Source organism: Pseudoliparis swirei, chromosome 8, assembly GCF_029220125.1.
Source record: "Pseudoliparis swirei isolate HS2019 ecotype Mariana Trench chromosome 8, NWPU_hadal_v1, whole genome shotgun sequence".
In the NCBI taxonomy this organism is placed as follows: domain Eukaryota; kingdom Metazoa; phylum Chordata; class Actinopteri; order Perciformes; family Liparidae; genus Pseudoliparis; species Pseudoliparis swirei.
In genome coordinates, this window is record NC_079395.1 from 24066447 (window position 1) to 24087546 (window position 21100).

Consider the following 21100-nt stretch of genomic DNA (forward strand, 5'->3'; position numbering starts at 1 on the left):
CAGGCTGCTCGATACATCTCTTAAGTCAACTCCTTATGATCAGGCTGCTCTATAAGTCTCTTAGGTCAACTCTTTATTATCAGGCTGCTCTATAAGTCTCTTAAGTCAACTCCGTATTATCAGGCTGCTCTATAAGTCTCTGAGGTCAACTCCTTATCAGGCTGCTCTATAAGTCTCTTAAGTCAACTTCTTATTATCAGGCTGCTCTATAAGTCTCTTAGGTCAACTCCTTATTATCAGGCTGCTCTATAAGTCTCTTAGGTCAACTCCTTATTATCAGGCTGCTCTATAAGTCTCTTAGGTGAACTCCTTATTATCAGGCTGCTCTATAAGTCTCTGAAGTCAACTCCTTATTATCAGGCTGCTCTATAAGTCTCTTAAGTCAACTCCTTATTATCAGGCTGCTCTATAAGTCTCTGAAGTCAACTCCTTATGATCAGGCTGCTCTATAAGTCTCTTAAGTCAACTCCTTATTATCAGGCTGCTCTATAAGTCTCTTAAGTCAACTCCTTATTATCAGGCTTCTCTATAAGTCTCTTAGGTCAACTCCTTATGATCAGGCTGCTCTATACGTCTCTTAGGTCAACTCCTTATTATCAGGCTGCTCTATAAGTCTCTTAGGTCAACTCCTTATGATCAGGCTGCTCTATAAGTCTCTTAGGTCAACTCCTTATTATCAGGCTGCTCTATACGTCTCTGAGGTCAACTCCTTATTATCAGGCTGCTCTATACGTCTCTGAGGTCAACTCCTTATTATCAGGCTGCTCTATACATCTCTGAAGTCAACTCCTTATTATCAGGCTGCTCTATAAGTCTCTTAGGTCAACTCCTTATTATCAGGCTGCTCTATAAGTCTCTGAAGTCAACTCCTTATTATCAGGCTGCTCTATGAGTCTCTTAAGTCAACTCCTTATTATCAGGCTGCTCTATAAGTCTCTAAGGTCAACTCCTTATTAACAGGCTGCTCTATAAGTCTCTTAAGTCAACTCCTTATTATCAGGCTGCTCTATACGTCTCTTAGGTCAACTCCTTATTATCAGGCTGCTCTATATGTCTCTTAAGTCAACTCCTTATTATCAGGCTGCTCTATAAGTCTCTTAGGTCAACTCCTTATTATCAGGCTGCTCTATAAGTCTCTGAAGTCAACTCCTTATTATCAGGCTGCTCTATAAGTCTCTGAAGTCAACTCCTTATTATCAGGCTGCTCTATAAGTCTCTTAAGTCAACTCCTTATCAGGCTGCTCTATAAGTCTCTTAAGTCAACTCCTTATTATCAGGCTGCTCTATAAGTCTCTTAAGTCAACTCCTTATTATCAGGCTGCTCTATAAGTCTCTTAAGTCAACTCCTTATTATCAGGCTGCTCTATAAGTCTCTTAGGTCAACTCCTTATTATCAGGCTGCTCTATAAGTCTCTAAAGTCAACTCCTTATGATCAGGCTGCTCTATAAGTCTCTTAGGTCCCTCCAGTTGATCCAGAATGCTGAAGTTATTCATGATATTGGGCTATACAAAATGAACTGAATTGAATAGCTTAATCTTAGCTGAATAACTTACTGACAGATTTTACGTGTTGAACCATATTTATTTCAGACTCTCATAAATATATTTTAGATTGTTGGCATAACCGTCACAAGAGAATCTTGTTAAGCGAAATTCACGACTAATTTGTCTCTCTCGTGTGGATACTGAAATGTCGTTTCAGATTGGGCCTTTGTGAAAATCTTTTCCCACAAAGGGAACAGCTGAATGGTTTCTCTCCCGTGTGGACGTGCATGTGAGCGCTCAGGCTTCCCTTACGTGTAAATGTTTTACTGCACACGGAACAACTGAATGGTTTCTCCCCTGTGTGGAAGAGCATGTGTCTGTTTAGATACTTTTTGAATCCATATCTTTTGTCACAAAGCGAGCATTGAACTGGTTTCTCTCCTGTTTTGGAGCTACTGGGTTTCTCCAGATGTCCCTGGTGGTCAAAGCTTGCAGCACATGCAGGCGAGCTGGTTGAGGTATTTCCAGGACTACAGTTCACATCACGTACAGGTACTTCGTTGTTTAGCAGAGGGTTCACATCTGACTGATGTTCCTGAGTCTCCTCCCCATCATCACTGTACTCAGTCTCATCAGCATCTGGTCCTGGATCGCTTTCTGGATCTAACTTCCTGTGTGGTTCTGGTCCTCCACAATCCGCTCCATCAGCTTCTGTTTCCATCGGTTCAGTTTGTCTTTGATGAAGATGAGAGCACTGAGCTTCCTTTTCATCCTCTTCATTCTTTACAAGAGAGAATGAGAACTGAAGCTGCTCTCCCTCCTGATTGGTCCAGAGCTCCTCCTGGTCCTCTTTAATATATGGAGGCTCTGGGTCCTCCTGGTCCTCTTTAATATGGGGGGGCTGTGGGTTCTCTTTAATATATGGAGACTCTGGGTCCTCCTGGTCCTCTTTAATATATGGAGGCTCTGGGTCCTCTTTAATATATGGAGGCTCCTGGTCCTCTTTAATATATGGAGGCTCTGGGTCCTCCTGGTCCTCTTTAATATATGGAGGCTCTGGGTCCTCTTTAATATATGGAGGCTCCTGGTCCTCTTTAATATATGGAGGCTCTGGGTCCTCCTGGTCCTCTTTAATATATGGAGACTCTGGGTCCTCCTGGTCCTCTTTAATATATGGAGGCTCTGGGTCCTCCTGGTCCTCTTTTATATGGGGGGGCTGTGGGTTCTCTGGAGAATAATAAAACACATTAATACGTGTTATGAATCTCATAATAAACCATTATTAAAGAGGTTTATCACTGAAAAAGCAGTGAATTTCTTCACTGAGCAAACACAACTCCATCTAGTACATGACGACAGTGTGAGAACAACTCCAACAGCAATATATATACACGATTCAAAATAAAATAATCATATTTAAAGGATAATAAAAAAGAACAGGGTTGTCATATTTTGTTTGACAATAAAAGTACTTCACAGTGAATAATTGAAGTAAACTCATGAGCAGGAACAGCTGATGTGGTGACATCGTCAATCAGCTGCTGTTCCAATCAGAAAGACCTCCTCCGTCCTCTGCGTCCTCGGTCCTGATAAACGGCTAAACAGAACCCACCTGCTCGTTGGACCCGGACTTCCGGGTTGAACACGGCGTGCAGCAGCTTCCGGTGCCGCTCGTTCTCCTCTTTTAAACTACACAGTTCCTCCTTGTACTCTGCGATCGTTTCTTCAAACAGCCCGCAGATCTCCTGCGCAGCCGCAGTGAGTCGCTGGTTGACTAAACCTCTCAGCATTTGGGCTTTAGACATGTTCACGAGCTCAGAAACGTTTCCTCCAGACAGCTCCGGGAAACACGCGTCAACCTGCGCCAACCTGCGCTCCAGGTAACTCACGACTTCCGGTCGTATTCTGTTGTTGCCATAGTTACGGCAGCCGCTGAGAATAGAAGGAGAACACGTAGCTGTCCTCGTGAATGCCGGTCTGTTTAACTGTGTCTAAACTTCTGGTAAAGTCTCCGGTCTAAACATACCGGACTAGACGTTGTAGAGTCCTTTGAGGAAAAGTCTTCTTCTGCTTCTTCTTCTTCTTCTTCTTCTTCACGTGGTTAACGGAAGTTGGCATCCATCTTATTACTGCCTTACCGCCACCTTCTGGTCTGGAGTATGAATCACACAATAGACTTTCACTGAGCCCTCCAGAGGAACCTCATCTCCTTACTCTATCTCTAAGGCTCCTACAGAGGAAACTCATCTCCTTACTCTATCTCTAAGGCTCCTACAGAGGAACCTCATCTCCTTACTCTATCTCTAAGGCTCCTACAGAGGAAACTCATCTCCTTACTCTATCTCTAAGGCTCCTACAGAGGAACCTCATCACCTTCCTCTATCTCTAAGGCTCCTACAGAGGAAACTCATCTCCTTCCTCTATCTCTAAGGCTCCTACAGAGGAAACTCATCTCCTTACTCTATCTCTAAGGCTCCTAGAGGAACCTCATCTCCTTACTCTATCTCTAAGGCTCCTACAGAGGAACCTCATCTCCTTACTCTATCTCTAAGGCTCCTACAGAGGAACCTCATCTCCTTACTCTATCTCTAAGGCTCCTACAGAGGAAACTCATCTCCTTACTCTATCTCTAAGGCTCCTACAGAGGAACCTCATCTCCTTCCTCTATCTCTAAGGCTCCTACAGAGGAAACTCATCTCCTTCCTCTATCTCTAAGGCTCCTACAGAGGAACCTCATCTCCTTACTCTATCTCTAAGGCTCCTACAGAGGAAACTCATCTCCTTACTCTATCTCTAAGGCTTCTAGAGGAACCTCATCTCCTTCCTCTATCTCTAAGGCTCCTAGAGGAAACTCATCTCCTTCCTCTATCTCTAAGGCTCCTACAGAGGAACCTCATCTCCTTACTCTATCTCTAAGGCTCCTACAGAGGAACCTCATCTCCTTACTCTATCTCTAAGGCTCCTACAGAGGAACCTCATCTCCTTACTCTATCTCTAAGGCTCCTACAGAGGAAACTCATCTCCTTACTCTATCTCTAAGGCTCCTAGAGGAACCACATCTCCTTACTCTATCTCTAAGGCTCCTACAGAGGAAACTCATCTCCTTACTCTATCTCTAAGGCTCCTACAGAGGAAACTCACCTCCTTACTCTATCTCTGAGGCTCCTACAGAGGAACCTCATCTCCTTCCTCTATCTCTAAGGCTCCTACAGAGGAAACTCATCTCCTTCCTCTATCTCTAAGGCTCCTAGAGGAACCTCATCTCCTTACTCTATCTCTAAGGCTCCTAGAGGAACCTCATCTCCTTACTCTATCTCTAAGGCTCCTCCAGAGGAACCTCATCTCCTTACTCTATCTCTAAGGCTCCTAGAGGAACCTCATCTCCTTACTCTATCTCTAAGGCTCCTAGAGGAACCTCATCTCCTTACTCTATCTCTAAGGCTCCTACAGAGGAACCTCATCTCCTTACTCTATCTCTAAGGCTCCTAGAGGAAACTCATCTCCTTACTCTATCTCTAAGGCTCCTACAGAGGAAACTCATCTCCTTACTCTATCTCTAAGGCTCCTACAGAGGAACCTCATCTCCTTACTCTATCTCTAAGGCTCTTAGAGGAACCTCATCTCCTTACTCTATCTGTAAGGCTCCTAGAGGAACCTCATCTCCTTACTCTATCTCTAAGGCTCCTAGAGGAACCTCATCGCCTTACTCTATCTCTAAGGCTCCTACAGAGGAAACTCATCTCCTTACTCTATCTCTAAGGCTCCTACAGAGGAACCTCATCTCATTACTCTATCTCTAAGGCTCCTACAGAGGCACCTCATCTCCTTACTCTATCTCTAAGGCTCCTACAGAGGAACCTCATCTCCTTCCTCTATCTCTAAGGCTCCTACAGAGGAAACTCATCTCCTTCCTCTATCTCTAAGGCTCCTACAGAGGAACCTCATCTCCTTACTCTATCTATAAGGCTCCTACAGAGGAAACTCATCTCCTTACTCTATCTCTAAGGCTCCTAGAGGAACCTCATCTCCTTACTCTATCTCTAAGGCTCCTACAGAGGAAACTCATCTCCTTACTCTATCTCTAAGGCTCCTACAGAGGAAACTCACCTCCTTACTCTATCTCTGAGGCTCCTACAGAGGAACCTCATCTCCTTACTCTATCTCTAAGGCTCCTACAGAGGAACCTCATCTCCTTCCTCTATCTCTAAGGCTCCTACAGAGGAAACTCATCTCCTTCCTCTATCTTTAAGGCTCCTAGAGGAACCTCATCTCCTTACTCTATCTCTAAGGCTCCTAGAGGAACCTCATCTCCTTACTCTATCTCTAAGGCTCCTAGAGGAACCTCATCTCCTTACTCTATCTCTAAGGCTCCTAGAGGTACCTCATCTCCTTCCTCTATCTCTAAGGCTCCTACAGAGGAAACTCACCTCCTTACTCTATCTCTGAGGCTCCTACAGAGGAACCTCATCTCCTTCCTCTATCTCTAAGGCTCCTACAGAGGAAACTCATCTCCTTCCTCTATCTCTAAGGCTCCTAGAGGAACCTCATCTCCTTACTCTATCTCTAAGGCTCCTAGAGGAACCTCATCTCCTTACTCTATCTCTAAGGCTCCTAGAGGAACCTCATCTCCTTACTCTATCTGTAAGGCTCCTAGAGGAACCTCATCTCCTTACTCTATCTCTAAGGCTCCTACAGAGGAAACTCATCTCCTTACTCTATCTCTAAGGCTCCTAGAGGAACCTCATCTCCTTACTCTATCTCTAAGGCTCCTAGAGGAACCTCATCTCCTTACTCTATCTCTAAGGCTCCTAGAGGAACCTCATCTCCTTACTCTATCTCTAAGGCTCCTACAGAGGAACCTCATCTCCTTACTCTATCTCTAAGGCTCCTAGAGGAAACTCATCTCCTTACTCTATCTCTAAGGCTCCTACAGAGGAACCTCATCTCCTTACTCTATCTCTAAGGCTCCTAGAGGAAACTCATCTCCTTACTCTATCTCTAAGGCTCCTACAGAGGAAACTCATCTCCTTACTCTATCTCTAAGGCTCCTACAGAGGAACCTCATCTCCTTACTCTATCTCTAAGGCTCCTACAGAGGAACCTCATCTCCTTACTCTATCTCTAAGGCTCCTACAGAGGAACCTCATCTCCTTACTCTATCTCTAAGGCTCCTAGAGGAACCTCATCGCCTTACTCTATCTCTAAGGCTCCTACAGAGGAACCTCATCTCCTTACTCTATCTCTAAGGCTCCTACAGAGGAACCTCATCTCCTTACTCTATCTCTAAGGCTCCTACAGAGGAACCTCATCTCCTTCCTCTATCTCTAAGGCTCCTACAGAGGAACCTCATCTCCTTACTCTATCTCTAAGGCTCCTACAGAGGAACCTCATCTCCTTACTCTATCTCTAAGGCTCCTAGAGGAACCTCATCTCCTTACTCTATCTCTAAGGCTCCTAGAGGAACCTCATCTCCTTACTCTATCTCTAAGGCTCCTAGAGGAACCTCATCTCCTTACTCTATCTCTAAGGCTCCTAGAGGTACCTCATCTCCTTCCTCTATCTCTAAGGCTCCTACAGAGGAAACTCACCTCCTTACTCTATCTCTGAGGCTCCTACAGAGGAACCTCATCTCCTTCCTCTATCTCTAAGGCTCCTACAGAGGAAACTCATCTCCTTCCTCTATCTCTAAGGCTCCTAGAGGAACCTCATCTCCTTACTCTATCTCTAAGGCTCCTAGAGGAACCTCATCTCCTTACTCTATCTCTAAGGCTCCTAGAGGAACCTCATCTCCTTACTCTATCTCTAAGGCTCCTAGAGGAACCTCATCTCCTTACTCTATCTCTAAGGCTCCTACAGAGGAACCTCATCTCCTTACTCTATCTCTAAGGCTCCTAGAGGAACCTCATCTCCTTACTCTATCTCTAAGGCTCCTAGAGGAACCTCATCTCCTTACTCTATCTCTAAGGCTCCTACAGAGGAACCTCATCTCCTTACTCTATCTCTAAGGCTCCTAGAGGAACCTCATCTCCTTACTCTATCTCTAAGGCTCCTACAGAGGAACCTCATCTCCTTACTCTATCTCTAAGGCTCCTAGAGGAACCTCATCTCCTTACTCTATCTCTAAGGCTCCTACAGAGGAACTCATCTCCTTACTCTATCTCTAAGGCTCCTACAGAGGAAACTCATCTCCTTACTCTATCTCTAAGGCTCCTACAGAGGAACCTCATCTCCTTACTCTATCTCTAAGGCTCCTACAGAGGAACCTCATCTCCTTACTCTATCTCTAAGGCTCCTACAGAGGAACCTCATCTCCTTACTCTATCTCTAAGGCTCCTAGAGGAACCTCATCTCCTTACTCTATCTCTAAGGCTCCTAGAGGAACCTCATCTCCTTACTCTATCTCTAAGGCTCCTACAGAGGAAACTCATCTCCTTACTCTATCTCTAAGGCTCCTACAGAGGAACCTCATCTCCTTACTCTATCTCTAAGGCTCCTACAGAGGAACCTCATCTCCTTACTCTATCTCTAAGGCTCCTACAGAGGAACCTCATCTCCTTACTCTATCTCTAAGGCTCCTAGAGGAACCTCATCTCCTTACTCTATCTCTAAGGCTCCTAGAGGAACCTCATCTCCTTCCTCTATCTGTAAGGCTCCTAGAGGAACCTCATCTCCTTACTCTATCTCTAAGGCTCCTAGAGGAACCTCATCTCCTTACTCTATCTCTAAGGCTCCTACAGAGGAAACTCATCTCCTTACTCTATCTCTAAGGCTCCTAGAGGAACCTCATCTCCTTACTCTATCTCTAAGGCTCCTAGAGGAACCTCATCTCCTTACTCTATCTCTAAGGCTCCTACAGAGGAACCTCATCTCCTTACTCTATCTCTAAGGCTCCTACAGAGGAAACTCATCTCCTTACTCTATCTCTAAGGCTCCTACAGAGGAACCTCATCTCCTTACTCTATCTCTAAGGCTCCTACAGAGGAAACTCATCTCCTTACTCTATCTCTAAGGCTCCTACAGAGGAACCTCATCTCCTTCCTCTATCTCTAAGGCTCCTACAGAGGAACCTCATCTCCTTACTCTATCTCTAAGGCTCCTAGAGGAAACTCATCTCCTTACTCTATCTCTAAGGCTCCTACAGAGGAACCTCATCTCCTTACTCTATCTCTAAGGCTCCTAGAGGAACCTCATCTCCTTACTCTATCTCTAAGGCTCCTACAGAGGAACCTCATCTCCTTACTCTATCTCTAAGGCTCCTACAGAGGAACCTCATCTCCTTCCTCTATCTCTAAGGCTCCTACAGAGGAACCTCATCTCCTTACTCTATCTCTAAGGCTCCTAGAGGAACCTCATCTCCTGTATTTAACTGCAGCTTGTATTCTATTTCTTGCTTTTGGACTGTTTTAAACCTTTGAATGAATGTTCTGAATCGTTTTCAGTCTTCTTTTCGTTATGTTTTGAAGTAGGCATGTCCACTTTATTCGTGTGTGAGGACGTTTTTTGTTTCCGTGTGAGGACACCCTGTTGAACACGTGGTGGAGTAGCCCTGTCCTTCCTGTCTGTGACCACTAGGTGGCGCTGCTTTGGGGTATCCCCTTCCTTCCTCCAACCCCACATCCACGTGTTCATCAGGAGCTCCTCGTGCAGCAGCGTCACTGCGGCCTCCTGCTCTTCATCTTCTTCTTCCTCATTCCTACGATTCTGTTCCATTTCAGCAGCTTTACGTCTGTCAACATGTGTTTCATGTCATGATGTTTACACTTCACCTGAAAGAGCACTTGTTGAACTACAACACACACACACTCATATATTATATATATATATATGTATATATATACCAAATTTGTTGGTAGCCTATATATTTTGTAATTAGTGAGTAAACTTATTCATGCTGTTATTGTAATATATTAATTGTATATCAAAAGTATACTATTACCACAGTATAAATATAATAATATATTTGATAAATACTGTTTAAATTTACTGCATTTCTATTGTTATTAAGTAAACGTGTTCATGCTGTTCTAATAATATATTAATTGTCTTATTATTTTGGATTGTGTGAAAAGATTTTAGTGTCAAAATGCACCAACAGCTCATCTTTTAAATATATATTGTGATATCTTGCCGTTTTATCTCATTCATGCTTATATTTCAGTACATTATGTGTACATTCCTTGAGATCTTATATTATTATTATTGATTTTGTGTATTAGAATGATACACCGATAGCCCATGTATAAGCTTTACAATTCTCTAAATGATCACAATTGTTTAAAGTATAACAAAAGCTACATTATAAAATGTAATTGTTGACATTGCTTCAAAAAAATTGCGAGCTTAACTAATTTCTGCTGAGTAAAGTTATTAAACTTTTCAACTGAAGTAACCTTTATTTAAAAGAACGAGTGAGGACGAACGATCCGGAGACCCGGCGGCGCTGACCCGGGTAGCATGCTCCGTCTCCATGGCGACGGCCTCTGGAGGCGGACGGCGAGCGTCGGAGGGGAAGATCCAGCTTCATCCGAACACGCTGCCGTTCATCGATTTGGTAAACCTCGTCGTCTCTGTATTCTTCCTCTGGTAATTATTGGTTTTCATCTTTGATTTTGAAAGCTAACGTTAGCATTTAAGCTAGCTAGCGTTTAAGCTAGCTCGACCTTGAAGTCCAGCGCGTGGAGCCCCTCTGAAGAGCTCATTGTCAGAAGAACCACACGGCGTGCGGCTCCTCGGGGACACGTCCCTGAGCTCTTGAGGTCGGTGTGTTTGTGTATTCTACCTACAGAGCTCAGATCAGCTAAAGCATTCCTGAACACATGTTGAATCATGCAGCAGATTCACTCTGGAGTGTTTGGGCTTATCAGGAGTTTCAAGGCCGGCGCACGCAACAGCTGATTGCTCTTTATCTGGCTTATTGATTATCATTCAGTTTCTTTGCTCTCTTGACCTGTTATTCCTCCTCCGGTGTCGCGGTGCCTGCTGAGCTTCATCTCCACCTCACAGGTGCCTCCAGTTAAGGCCACACCAGCCACCGGCTATCCGCTGTCAGTTCTCCTGGTCGTAGGAATAAGATTCCAGTTCTTGTGGATTCTTTCCTGTTTCTAAGAGCTTATTTGATTGGTAATACTTGTTTTGATCGTGTTGGTTTGACCTCGTCTCTTGTTTGCTCGTTAGGCTACCCCATGCTGCTGGCCGCAAATCCGGTCCATGTCATTAATAAAGGATTAATGGAGGATAAATAAAAGCTTCTCTTCACCATTCACCCACTGACGACCGTGCCAGCTGCCTTCTGCCACGAGGTGACGTCATCCTGGGGCCAGAGCCCCACGTGGGGGAGAAGAGCCCAGGAGCAGCTGAGAGGGTCCTGCATTCAGCCGCTGTCCCATGAGGCAGGTTGAACCCAGAGGGTCACCTGAACAGAACCTCAGGACATTCATGGTGGGAAGTGGTTTAGGATCAGATATCGTCAGGAGAACCACCCCAAGTAACAAACGGCTTCAATATGCACTCAATCAAACATCTCATCTGGGCTGTGTGTCGTTCAATGAGTAATATAAGAACTCCACTTTGAGGAGACGGGATGGCAGTTGCTGGTGAACTCAAGTGGAACTATGAACCAGGATGTTTGTTTTGTTGAATACTTTGAACCGAGTGGCAAATAAATGTTGTCTTGGCTCACTGCTAGAAATCTACGAGGAGTAGGCTATTTCATTTGAACTTCATTGGATCAGATTAGATAATCCTTTCTTTGTGCCACAGTGGGGACATCTCAGGATCACAGCAGCGCTGCACATCAGAGCATTAATAGAAAATAAATATATAACACAAAACACAATACTCAATACTAATACTAAATATACTGAGGAAAAATAAAGTGCTGCATTATCTGTGCATCTGGATCACTGGGAGGTTGTGCTTCTGTTCTTTGTTGTTAGTGTTCTTCACGCAGCAGCGGCCCGTCGTGTGTTTTAAAGCAGTAGCTTCATAGAGAAGCACCTCCTCTGAGTACTGTGTGAGCATGTCACCGCCCACAGGAGGACATGCGGCGCTCTGAACATGTGTCCGTGGGCCTCCTGCAGTCGTTTGTAACACACATGGCAGAATGTTTTATACATAGATCATCAGGCATGAAGACACTTTTCTTTACCTCACGTTATGAACTTACACACGGTGTATAATAGTGAGGTCAGTTAGCCAGGAGTCACCTGAAAGGGGGCGGGGCCTTCCAGGTTACTGAACTGAACACGTGTCTGGATACTGGACGTCATATTATAATCATTAACTACATGATATTAATTGTTTACATCTTTGGGCATTTTGGATGTTATTTCACCTCCAGCCTCGGCCATCATTCAAGTGAAGGGCAGACACGCTGGTGGCTCAGCCTAACATTACTCATGCTGACTAATCTTCATCGTCTTACGTTGTGCTCGTGTTAGTCCTACTAAGATGAGGGATCTGAATAAAACAGTCACATGACACAGCAGCCGTCGTCCAGAGCTCCAGACACAGGACTGGAACGGGCCTTTGGCGGTCTGCGGAGCGGCTACGTTCATTTAGGATACAGCTGGTCGACTGTAAATGATGCATGCAAAGCAAGTTTTCAAGTTTCCTCCGGGATACCTAACCATATACGGTTGTTTCTGACAAAGGTGCAAAGGTCGGACTATGACATAATTACCCGATAAGGAACTGAAAACAGAGAAACTAAAACAACAGCCCCAGTCACCCTCGACCTTGGCCTTGACCTTGACCTTGACCCAGTCTGTATGCTCCATTTTCCTGGATAGTACATATCATCCTTGTTCAGCAGTTATAACACAATGTATTTATCAGTCAAGGTTGGGAGGCCAAGTACACAAATCAATTGACTATTAGGATCCCACATAGAGCCGCATGCTTTATCACCAAATAAACCAGACCATCTTTAAGTGTCTGTGTCGAGCACGCTTCAACAACAAGGCCATTACAAGTTCTTAGAACAATTATACTCAGCACCAAGGTGATGGAAGCTGATTTTGTAGTTGTCTTGGTTCGGCCGTTCAGGTTGAGCTCTGAATCCATGACTACACCTAGATTTCTGGCTTGGTTTGTGGTCTTTAACATCAGTGATTGAAGCTGAGCGCCGACTTCCAATCCTCCGTCTTGGGACCAAAAACCACTACTTCTGTTTTATCTTCATTTGATCGAAGAGCATTGTGGCCCATCCAGTTGTTGATTTCTCCAGTGCATTTAGCCAGCAAGTATGTGATTGTAGTCCCCTGGTGATATAGATCTGTGTGTCGTCTGCATGATTATGATAACACACTGTTGTTATTCATAACCTGAGCCAGGGGAAGCATGTAGATGTTGAACAGCAGAGGCCCCAGTACTGCACCTTGGGGAACACCACATGTCATCCTAGTCGGCTCTGATGTGTAACTAGCTACAGACACAACGGGGTGTCGGTCCTTCAAGTGGATTCACACCAGTTGAGTCCTACCCGGACTTTAGTTTGTCTAATAGTATGTCACGGTCGACCGGGTCGAATTCAGCACTAAGATCTAGTAATACTACGACATATATAAACAGTTAAATGCACTTATAATCCAAGCATAGAGGGACTGAAGACACATGAATGTCTCATGTGAGCTTCACGGCCTTGTTAACCTTGTTTGCTGTGATTTTACATCAGTCCGTCAACACCGTCAGTTTTGTCCCACCCTAAGATGTGGGTTTTTGTCTTTTAAAAAAAAAAGCCTTTTACTTCTCTTTATTTGATAGAGTTAATTCACTAAAACATTGCATGGACTACATGCAGTGGTGTCTTAACTGCATATAACCACAGATTAAATATTTTACATTTTAAAAATAAAAAACAAAATTAAGTTTTTTTCCAACGGCATTTTTCCTCAACTGTGTAAAATAATAAAAAAGGGAATACAATGGGTTTTTTTAATCACTTAACTAGGAGTAGGCACACTATTACTAGATATTTAAATACTTAAACAAGTTCTTTGACGGTGACAGGTACAGCTCTTATTAAATCTCAATTCTACGACTTAGCGGTCAGGTAAGAACGTCAAAACGTAAAAACGTCAACACGTAAAAACGTAAACACGTATGAGAACGTAACCACGTAAAACGTAAACACAGAAACACGTAAACACGTTAAAGTGCAAAAACGTGAACACGTAAACACAAACACGTGAAAACGTGATGAATTTTGTTTCTGGGTTCAAAGTGTGTAACATGGTGTGAAAGCTCTGGTTCCCAATAACTGAAACAAAGTCATTGGTGATGCACGTGGCCCTCTGTGAGTTGGTGGGTGAAGCCTCACAGAACTGCTTCAGGCCATCAGGACGCTGAGAATCAAGGTTTAAATCGTCTATTCAATGTTTGGCACTGAGCCATCTCCCTCCCCCTACCGGACGCCGTCGATTGGGACGACATGAATATGAAATGTCAGCAGTTCTAGTTTTTTGTTTCTGTTTTTGTTGAAGATTTGATTCGATCTCAAATGTTGATGATCTGTCTTTCCAATGATGTCAGGTACACACTAGAGATACCTCATAAATCAGTGTGTGTGTATGTTGTTCTCCATCTAAAGCAGGAGGTGCTGGTCTCTACTAAGGAGGTGCTGGTTTCTTTAACACAATAGAAACTAAAAAGGCTTTGAAACTATCTGTTGCTTACATAAACCAGTTCTTGACGGTGACAGGTACGGCTCTTATTAAATCTCAATTCTACGACTGAGCGGTCAGGGTGAGGTCAGAGCCAGGGGTTGCACAGAGTTCCTACTTGTCCTCCCTGTGTGGATGTGTCATCTTCTGGCCGAGGTCAAGAAGGGTTTGTACCTGTCTGCTTCTTATGAGGCGATGTCAGTATGTTCCAAAACATGTGGGTGAGCATGCGTATGAGCTGTTCTCTCTGGTCAGGGCCCTACTGCCATAGAAGGACACAAGGTATGGTGCTTCGGGGGCCTTAATACATGGGGTACTAAGTATGTATTTTATATTCATAACAGCCTTCACCTTTCTTTCCCCAGGTACGTTGATGTCCTTCCAGGGGATCGGAGGGAGGCCCCAGCACCATGACTCTGCCGATGCGTGAGGCCACTTGGGGGAGGCCTTCTTGATGGAGGCCTTCTTGGGGGAGGCCATCTTGAGGGAGGCCTTCTTGGGGGAGGCCTTCTTGGGGGAGGCCATCTTGAGGGAGGCCTTCTTGGGGGAGGCCTTCTTGGGGGAGGCCATCTTGAGGGAGGCCTTCTTGATGGAGGCCTTCTTGGGGGAGGCCATCTTGAGGGAGGCCTTCTTGATGGAGGCCATCTTGGGGGAGGCCATCTTGAGGGAGGCCATCTTGAGGGAGGCCTTCTTGGGGGAGGCCTTCTTGGTGGAGGCCTTCTTGAGGGAGGCCTTCTTGGTGGAGGCCTTCTTGATGGAGGCCTTCTTGGGGGAGGCCATCTTGGGGGAGGCCATCTTGGGGGAGGCCTTCTTGAGGGAGGCCTTCTTGGTGGAGGCCTTCTTGGGGGAGGCCTTCTTGATGGAGGCCATCTTGGGGGAGGCCATCTTGGGGGAGGCCTTCTTCGGGGAGGCCTTCTTGGGGGAGGCCATCTTGGGGAAGGCCTTCTTGATGGAGGCCTTCTTGATGGAGGCCTTCTTGATGGAGGCCTTCTTGGGGGAGGCCATCTTGGGGGAGGCCATCTTGGGGGAGGCCTTCTTGATGGAGGCCTTCTTGGTGGAGGCCTTCTTGGGGGAGGCCATCTTGGGGGAGGCCATCTTGGGGGAGGCCTTCTTGGTGGAGGCCTTCTTGGGGGAGGCCATCTTGAGGGAGGCCTTCTTGATGGAGGCCATCTTGGGGGAGGCCTTCTTGGGGGAGGCCTTCTTGGGGGAGGCCATCTTGGGGGAGGCCTTCTTGATGGAGGCCTTCTTGGGGGAGGCCTTCTTGGGGGAGGCCATCTTGGGGGAGGCCTTCTTGGGGGAGGCCATCTTGGGGGAGGCCATCTTGGGGGAGGCCTTCTTGGGGGAGGCCTTCTTGGGGGAGGCCTTCTTGGGGGAGGCCATCTTGGTGGAGGCCTTCTTGGGGGAGGCCATCTTGGGGGAGGCCTTCTTGAGGGAGGCCTTCTTGAGGGAGGCCTTCTTGGGGGAGGCCATCTTGGGGGAGGCCATCTTGGGGGAGGCCTTCTTCGGGGAGGCCATCTTAGGGGAGGCCTTCTTGGGGGAGGCCATCTTGGGGGAGGCCATCTTGGGGGAGGCCTTCTTGGGGGAGGCCTTCTTGAGGAGGCCATCTTGGGGAGGCCATCTTGGGGGAGGCTTTCTTGGGGGAGGCCTTTTTGAGGGAGGCCTTCTTGGGGGAGGCCATCTTAGGGGAGGCCTTTTTGAGGGAGGCCTTCTTGGGGGAGGCCATCTTGGGGGAGGCCATCTTAGGGGAGGCCATCTTGGGGGAGGCCATCTTGGGGGAGGCCTTCTTGGGGGAGGCCTTCTTGAGGGAGGCCTTCTTGAGGGAGGCCATCTTAGGGGAGGCCTTCTTGGTGGAGGCCTTCTTGGGGGAGGCCATCTTGAGGGAGGCCTTCTTGGGGGAGGCCTTCTTGAGGGAGGCCATCTTGGGGGAGGCCATCTTGAGGGTGGCCATCTTGGGGGAGGCCATCTTGAGTAAGGCCTTCTTGGGGCAGGCCTTCTTGGGGGAGGCCATCTTGGGGGAGGCCATCTTGGGGGAGGCCTTCTTGAGGGAGGCCTTCTTGAGGGAGGCCTTCTTGGGGGAGGCCTTCTTGGGGGAGGCCATCTTGGGGGAGGCCATCTTGGGGGAGGCCTTCTTGGGGGAGGCCATCTTGGGGAGGCCTTCTTGGGGGAGGCCTTCTTGGGGGAGGCCTTCTTGCTCAGCCTCTTGCATCCATGCAGTAGAGGCCACCAGGCCGACGTGGGCCTGTCCCCAAACCTCACACACATGAGCATGTTTCCAGTCATTGGCCTGTTGGTGTCGTCGAGCCCCGACATCACGTCATGCTGTGTTTTGGGTAATCCTTTGTTCACGTTGTTATTTCAGTTCCATGCTGAGCAGAGGAGACTGGTGTCTTTGAGGAGGCAGTGAGGCCCGGAGACGAACCTGATGACCACGGTCAGTGCTGTGCTGCTTTATTCTGACTAATAAAGAGCAGCCTTCTGCAGGGACAGGTCCTCGGGGGTTTTAGTCGCCTTAGTTTGCTGTGAATAGAAACGTTTGCTTTGATTTGGTTTGTGTGAAGTTGCAATTTGTCGATATATTTCTTGACGATTTACTTTTTGTTTTAATAATTCCATTCAGTTTATTTTGTAGAGCCCAGAATCACAAATGACAAATGTGCCTCAGCGAGCTTAACAATCTGTACACATAGACATCTCTGACCTTTGACCTTTGACCTCACATCGGATCAGGAACAACTCCCAAGAAATAGAAAGAAGAGGTTCCCAGAGAGACCAGGAGGAGCTGAGCTCTCATGTCTCCTGGTGTTGGTGATCTCGTGGACAGACCAGGGCTTCTCCACCTTCTGGACCTTTCATGTACTCCACGCTCACACGCGGGGTAACGGCTCGGGCCTCGTCGCCTCCGTTAACTAAAACCCTCCTTTATGAATTCTGGACTCTGCTTAATAACTCCGGGGGTCTGGCACCGCCTCCGTCTTCATGTTTTAGTTTGACTCACGTCTCCAGGCGGAGCGTCTTCTCCTTCATGTGACCACACTAAACCTGATCTGGGACCACCATCAGAGCGTGCACTGCCCTCGTCACGTGACCAGGACTCTGCCTGTGCCAACGTGCCAACGTGTCCAGGTAACGGATGACTCACTCTCACACCAACTGCCAGCTGCTCTTCATCATGTCATGTGTTATCCTCTCTCATGTCGTCTTTCTCGATGAACTTGAATTCATCTCCACTTGCACAACCCTGCTGAGTCTGAACAGGTCAAACTTGTTTGTCACATAACATACTATAACTTCACATCCACTCCCGCCTGCACTCACACACACACACACACACACACACACACACACACACACACACACACACACACACACACACACACACACACACACACACACACACACACACACAGCAGGACAGCCAGGACCTTGAATCTATTTACCAACCAGAGCACTATCACAGTACAGTCCTTCAGGTAACACTGTCCATGGACTCCGCTCAAGGTCATCACACACCCATACACACACACACACACACACACACACTCACACGCACACAAACACAGACGCACACACACTATTCTTGGAAACCTGTTTCTTGGAGAAAGCCCAGTAAGATAACACGCTCGATCATTTCAGGTCCATTTTTAAGAGTTCACCTAAATAAATATAAATTTTTATATGGCACTTAAATATTATACTTTTTTTGCAAAAGCATATTTTTTTGTTGTGAAATGAAAATGTAAAACAAAGGTATGATGTCACAGTCACAACATGCAGGTGTTGATCTCAGTGATCACGATCAGAACCTGTTTAGTTTTATTTGATCAAAGAATCTTCCTCAAGGTCTTTATTCAAAAAGCACGAAGGCTAATCTCACAGATTAAAGATAGGAAACGGCTCCTTATGTTGCACAACTCATTTCACTTTGCAAATAAGCAACTGGGGAAGCCCTTCCCTGAATCCGCCCTTGGCCCACCCTGAGGGATGCCGCGTATAAAGAGCTGCTGTCGCCACACGAGCTGCAACCGACTGTCTCTCAGGCTGCTGTCGCCACACGAGCTGCAACCGACTGTCTCTCAGGCTGCTGTCGCCACACGAGCTGCAACCGGCTGTCTCTCAGGCTGCTGTCGCCACACGAGCTGCAACCGACTGTCTCTCAGGCTGCTGTCGCCACACGAGCTGCAACCGACTGTCTCTCAGGCTGCTGTCGCCACACGAGCTGCAACCGACTGTCTCTCAGGCTGCTGTCGCCACACGAGCTGCAACCGGCTGTCTCTCAGGCTGCTGTCGCCACACGAGCTGCAACCGACTGTCTCTCAGGCTGCTGTCGCCACACGAGCTGCAACCGACTGTCTCTCAGGCTGCTGTCCAGGAGCTTCGGGACGCATCTTGAACCGCAGTTCCTGTCAGTGTGATCTGTGTGAAGCATTAGCCTCATCATCATCATCATCATCATCAACAACAACAGCATCAGCATCATGATAATCAGCATTGCACTGATCTGGGCAGTGGTGGTGGGATTCTGCTGCCTTCTCTGGCTCGCTGTGGGGATTCGGCACAGGTGAGGCAGGACGCGGCGTGAGGAGTGACTGTTGTTGCCGCTGAACACTCAGAGGAATGTGCTGATGAGCACCAGCGCTGCCTTCCAGGCGAGCAGCGCGAGGCGGCTCGTCGTGTAGCGTGTCACGGACACCAGTGTAGAGCGGTGGAATGTGTTCCACCAGGACGCGTCGGTGCGTTTCCACCGTGGTCAGATCAACACCATCATGTAGAGTATGAATATGTTATGGATATTAAGAATGCTTTCATCGAGCAGCGTTTTGTTTGGTGAGGATCAGCATCAAGGACCTGGCTCACTGATTGGTTATCATGAAGGAATCATCGCTCCTTTAAATGGGAACGAAAGATTCACATGAATTACAATATTTTGTGAAGCTTTTCATTCTTTGATTTGACAGTTGATAAACTAAGGGTTGTCATCACTAAGACCCTTAAAGCCGAGCACCCGGGGCACCTGGGAGCCGATGGGTTCAGGAACACATGAACGCCCGGCGGCCTCCGTCTGAAAGGCATTGTGTGAATTGCGGTTCTGTGTGTGTCTGTTCAGTGAAACCTTGTTGAGCATGTCGAGACAATCCTCCTGTTTCTAGGACAGGGGCTTTTCAGTTGTGGACATACGTGGTCAACTTCTAGGTTGAATCAGAGATAAGACTCCTCGGGATTATTATTGTGATGATTATTATCACAAACCTCCGCGTTGGCCCAGTGAGCCCAATGGGACCCGCCTGCCTGTGTTCTGGCCTCCCTGAATGTCCCGCTGTCTCCTTCTTGTCGTTGCCTAGGCTACCCGGTGAGCCCGTGGTGGAGAACGGCTTCATCCCCTACCTGGGTTGTGCTCTGCAGTTCGGGGCCAACCCTCTTCAGTTCCTCCGCAGCCGCCAGAAGAAGTACGGGCACATTTTCACCTGCAAGATCGCAGGCCAGTTCATCCACTTCCTGTGTGACCCCTTCTCTTACCATTCAGTCATCAAACAGGGGAGGCACCTGGACTGGAGGAGGTTCCACTTTGCTACATCTGTTAAGGTAAATGTGTGGATGTCATCTCCTCATGATCACACCCTCTTCTTCCTCACCTCACCAGTGATCAGCGGTCCTAACCCTCTTCTTCCTCACCTCACCAGTGATCAGCGGTCCTAACCCTCTTCTTCCTCACCTCACCAGTGATCAGCGGTCCTAACCCTCTTCTTCCTCACCTCACCAGTGATCAGCGGTCCTAACCCTCTTCTTCCTCACCTCACCAGGCGTTCGGCCACGATAGCTTTGACCCTCGCCACGGGCACACCACCGAGAACCTTCACCAAACCTTCCTGAAGACCCTGCAGGGGGAGGCGTTGCCCTCCTTGATCAAGTCCATGATGGGCCACCTGCAGGACGTCATGCTGCGGTCGGACACACTCAGCCCCAGCAAGGACCACTGGGAGGTGGACGGCATATTTGCCTTCTGCTACAAGGTCAGCAATGGGACTTTAGCCTGGAGCACAATCCCCGTTATTTCAGACTCGAGAGAGGTAGTCTGCCATCGGGCCCGAGGCTCTAGAGGTACCGTGGGCCCAGTCTGGATGACATCGACCCACAGGACTCACACAATGCTGACTGATGAGTCAGTTGTCATGCTGCAGCTAGAGTACCCGAGAGGGACCAGATGTATCGTATGCTTTGAAGATGTTAAGCCGTGATCTTCATGTGGACTGGACAACGGTATGACCAGCAGTCTCACCATGTTTCCTTCCGTCTCGCTGCCCACCAGGTGATGTTTGAGTCTGGCTACCTGACTCTGTTTGGTAAGGAGCTTGGTGAGGACCGGCGCCAGGCCAGGGAGGCGGCTCAGAAAGCCCTGGTGCTCAACGCTTTGGAGAACTTCAAAGAGTTTGACAAGATCTTCCCGGCATTGGTGGCCGGCCTGCCCATCCATGTCTTCAAGAGTGCCTACAGTGCCAGAGAGGTCGGTGGGCCTTCCAACGACCATCACATGACTCAATAAAGTGCCTGTGCTACCACAACTTAGCAGGATCAACTGTTTAGAAGACAAACTCAACTATTAATTTTGTATGTCTAGAATCTGGCAAAAACCATGCACGCCGAAAACTTGTCCAAGAGGGAGAACATGTCTGATCTGATCTCCATGAGGATGATCCTGAACGATTCCTTATCTACCTTCAATGACCTGAGCAAGGCCCGGACCCACGTGGCTCTGCTCTGGGCCTCACAGGCCAACACCCTGCCGGCCACCTTCTGGAGTCTCTTTTATATGATCAGGTAAGCACAGCTATTGGTCAACTATACAGGAAGTAGTGTTATTGTTGTGAGAAATCACAATGTAAGCTTCTTGTCAGTTAAATGTCACGTGTGGTGAAGGAAAACACATCTCTTTGTTTAGGGGGACTATAGATAGATA

At 47.3% G+C, this 21100-nt stretch overlaps 2 protein-coding genes and 1 long non-coding RNA gene across 4 annotated transcripts in view; 2 read left to right on the plus strand and 1 right to left on the minus strand.

Annotated features, from left to right (window-relative positions):
• Nucleotides 1-1568: 1568 nt before the first annotated feature.
• On the minus strand, nucleotides 1569-3523 carry LOC130197862 (zinc finger and SCAN domain-containing protein 5C-like). Its single transcript, XM_056420810.1, has 2 exons — nucleotides 3099-3523; nucleotides 1569-2713 (listed from the first exon to the last, which is right to left on the minus strand). Exons 1-2 carry the CDS (start codon nucleotides 3289-3291, stop codon nucleotides 1662-1664), a joined length of 1245 nt encoding a protein of 414 aa, XP_056276785.1. The 5' UTR covers nucleotides 3292-3523; the 3' UTR covers nucleotides 1569-1661.
• On the plus strand, nucleotides 3282-11387 carry LOC130197881 (uncharacterized). Its single transcript, XR_008832537.1, has 3 exons — nucleotides 3282-3366; nucleotides 9890-10037; nucleotides 10661-11387. It is a non-coding gene; the product is annotated as an uncharacterized LOC130197881 (long non-coding RNA).
• A 5017-nt stretch (nucleotides 11388-16404) lies between these two features.
• LOC130197861 (cytochrome P450 7A1) overlaps nucleotides 16405-21100 on the plus strand; it is a 9936-nt gene continuing 5240 nt past the window's right edge. The window contains exons 1-8 of one of the 2 annotated variants that reach the window (XM_056420808.1): nucleotides 16405-16579; nucleotides 16876-17023; nucleotides 17152-17271; nucleotides 19488-19592; nucleotides 19670-19728; nucleotides 19947-20156; nucleotides 20453-20647; nucleotides 20762-20961. In XM_056420808.1, coding sequence (XP_056276783.1) covers nucleotides 16571-16579; nucleotides 16876-17023; nucleotides 17152-17271; nucleotides 19488-19592; nucleotides 19670-19728; nucleotides 19947-20156; nucleotides 20453-20647; nucleotides 20762-20961 — 1046 coding nt within the window. In that variant the 5' untranslated portion in view covers nucleotides 16405-16570. Of the gene's footprint in view, nucleotides 16580-16875; nucleotides 17024-17151; nucleotides 17272-18121; nucleotides 18707-19487; nucleotides 19729-19946; nucleotides 20157-20452; nucleotides 20648-20761; nucleotides 20962-21100 lie in introns of those variants that run through there. The other variant, XM_056420809.1, reaches the window with a different exon arrangement.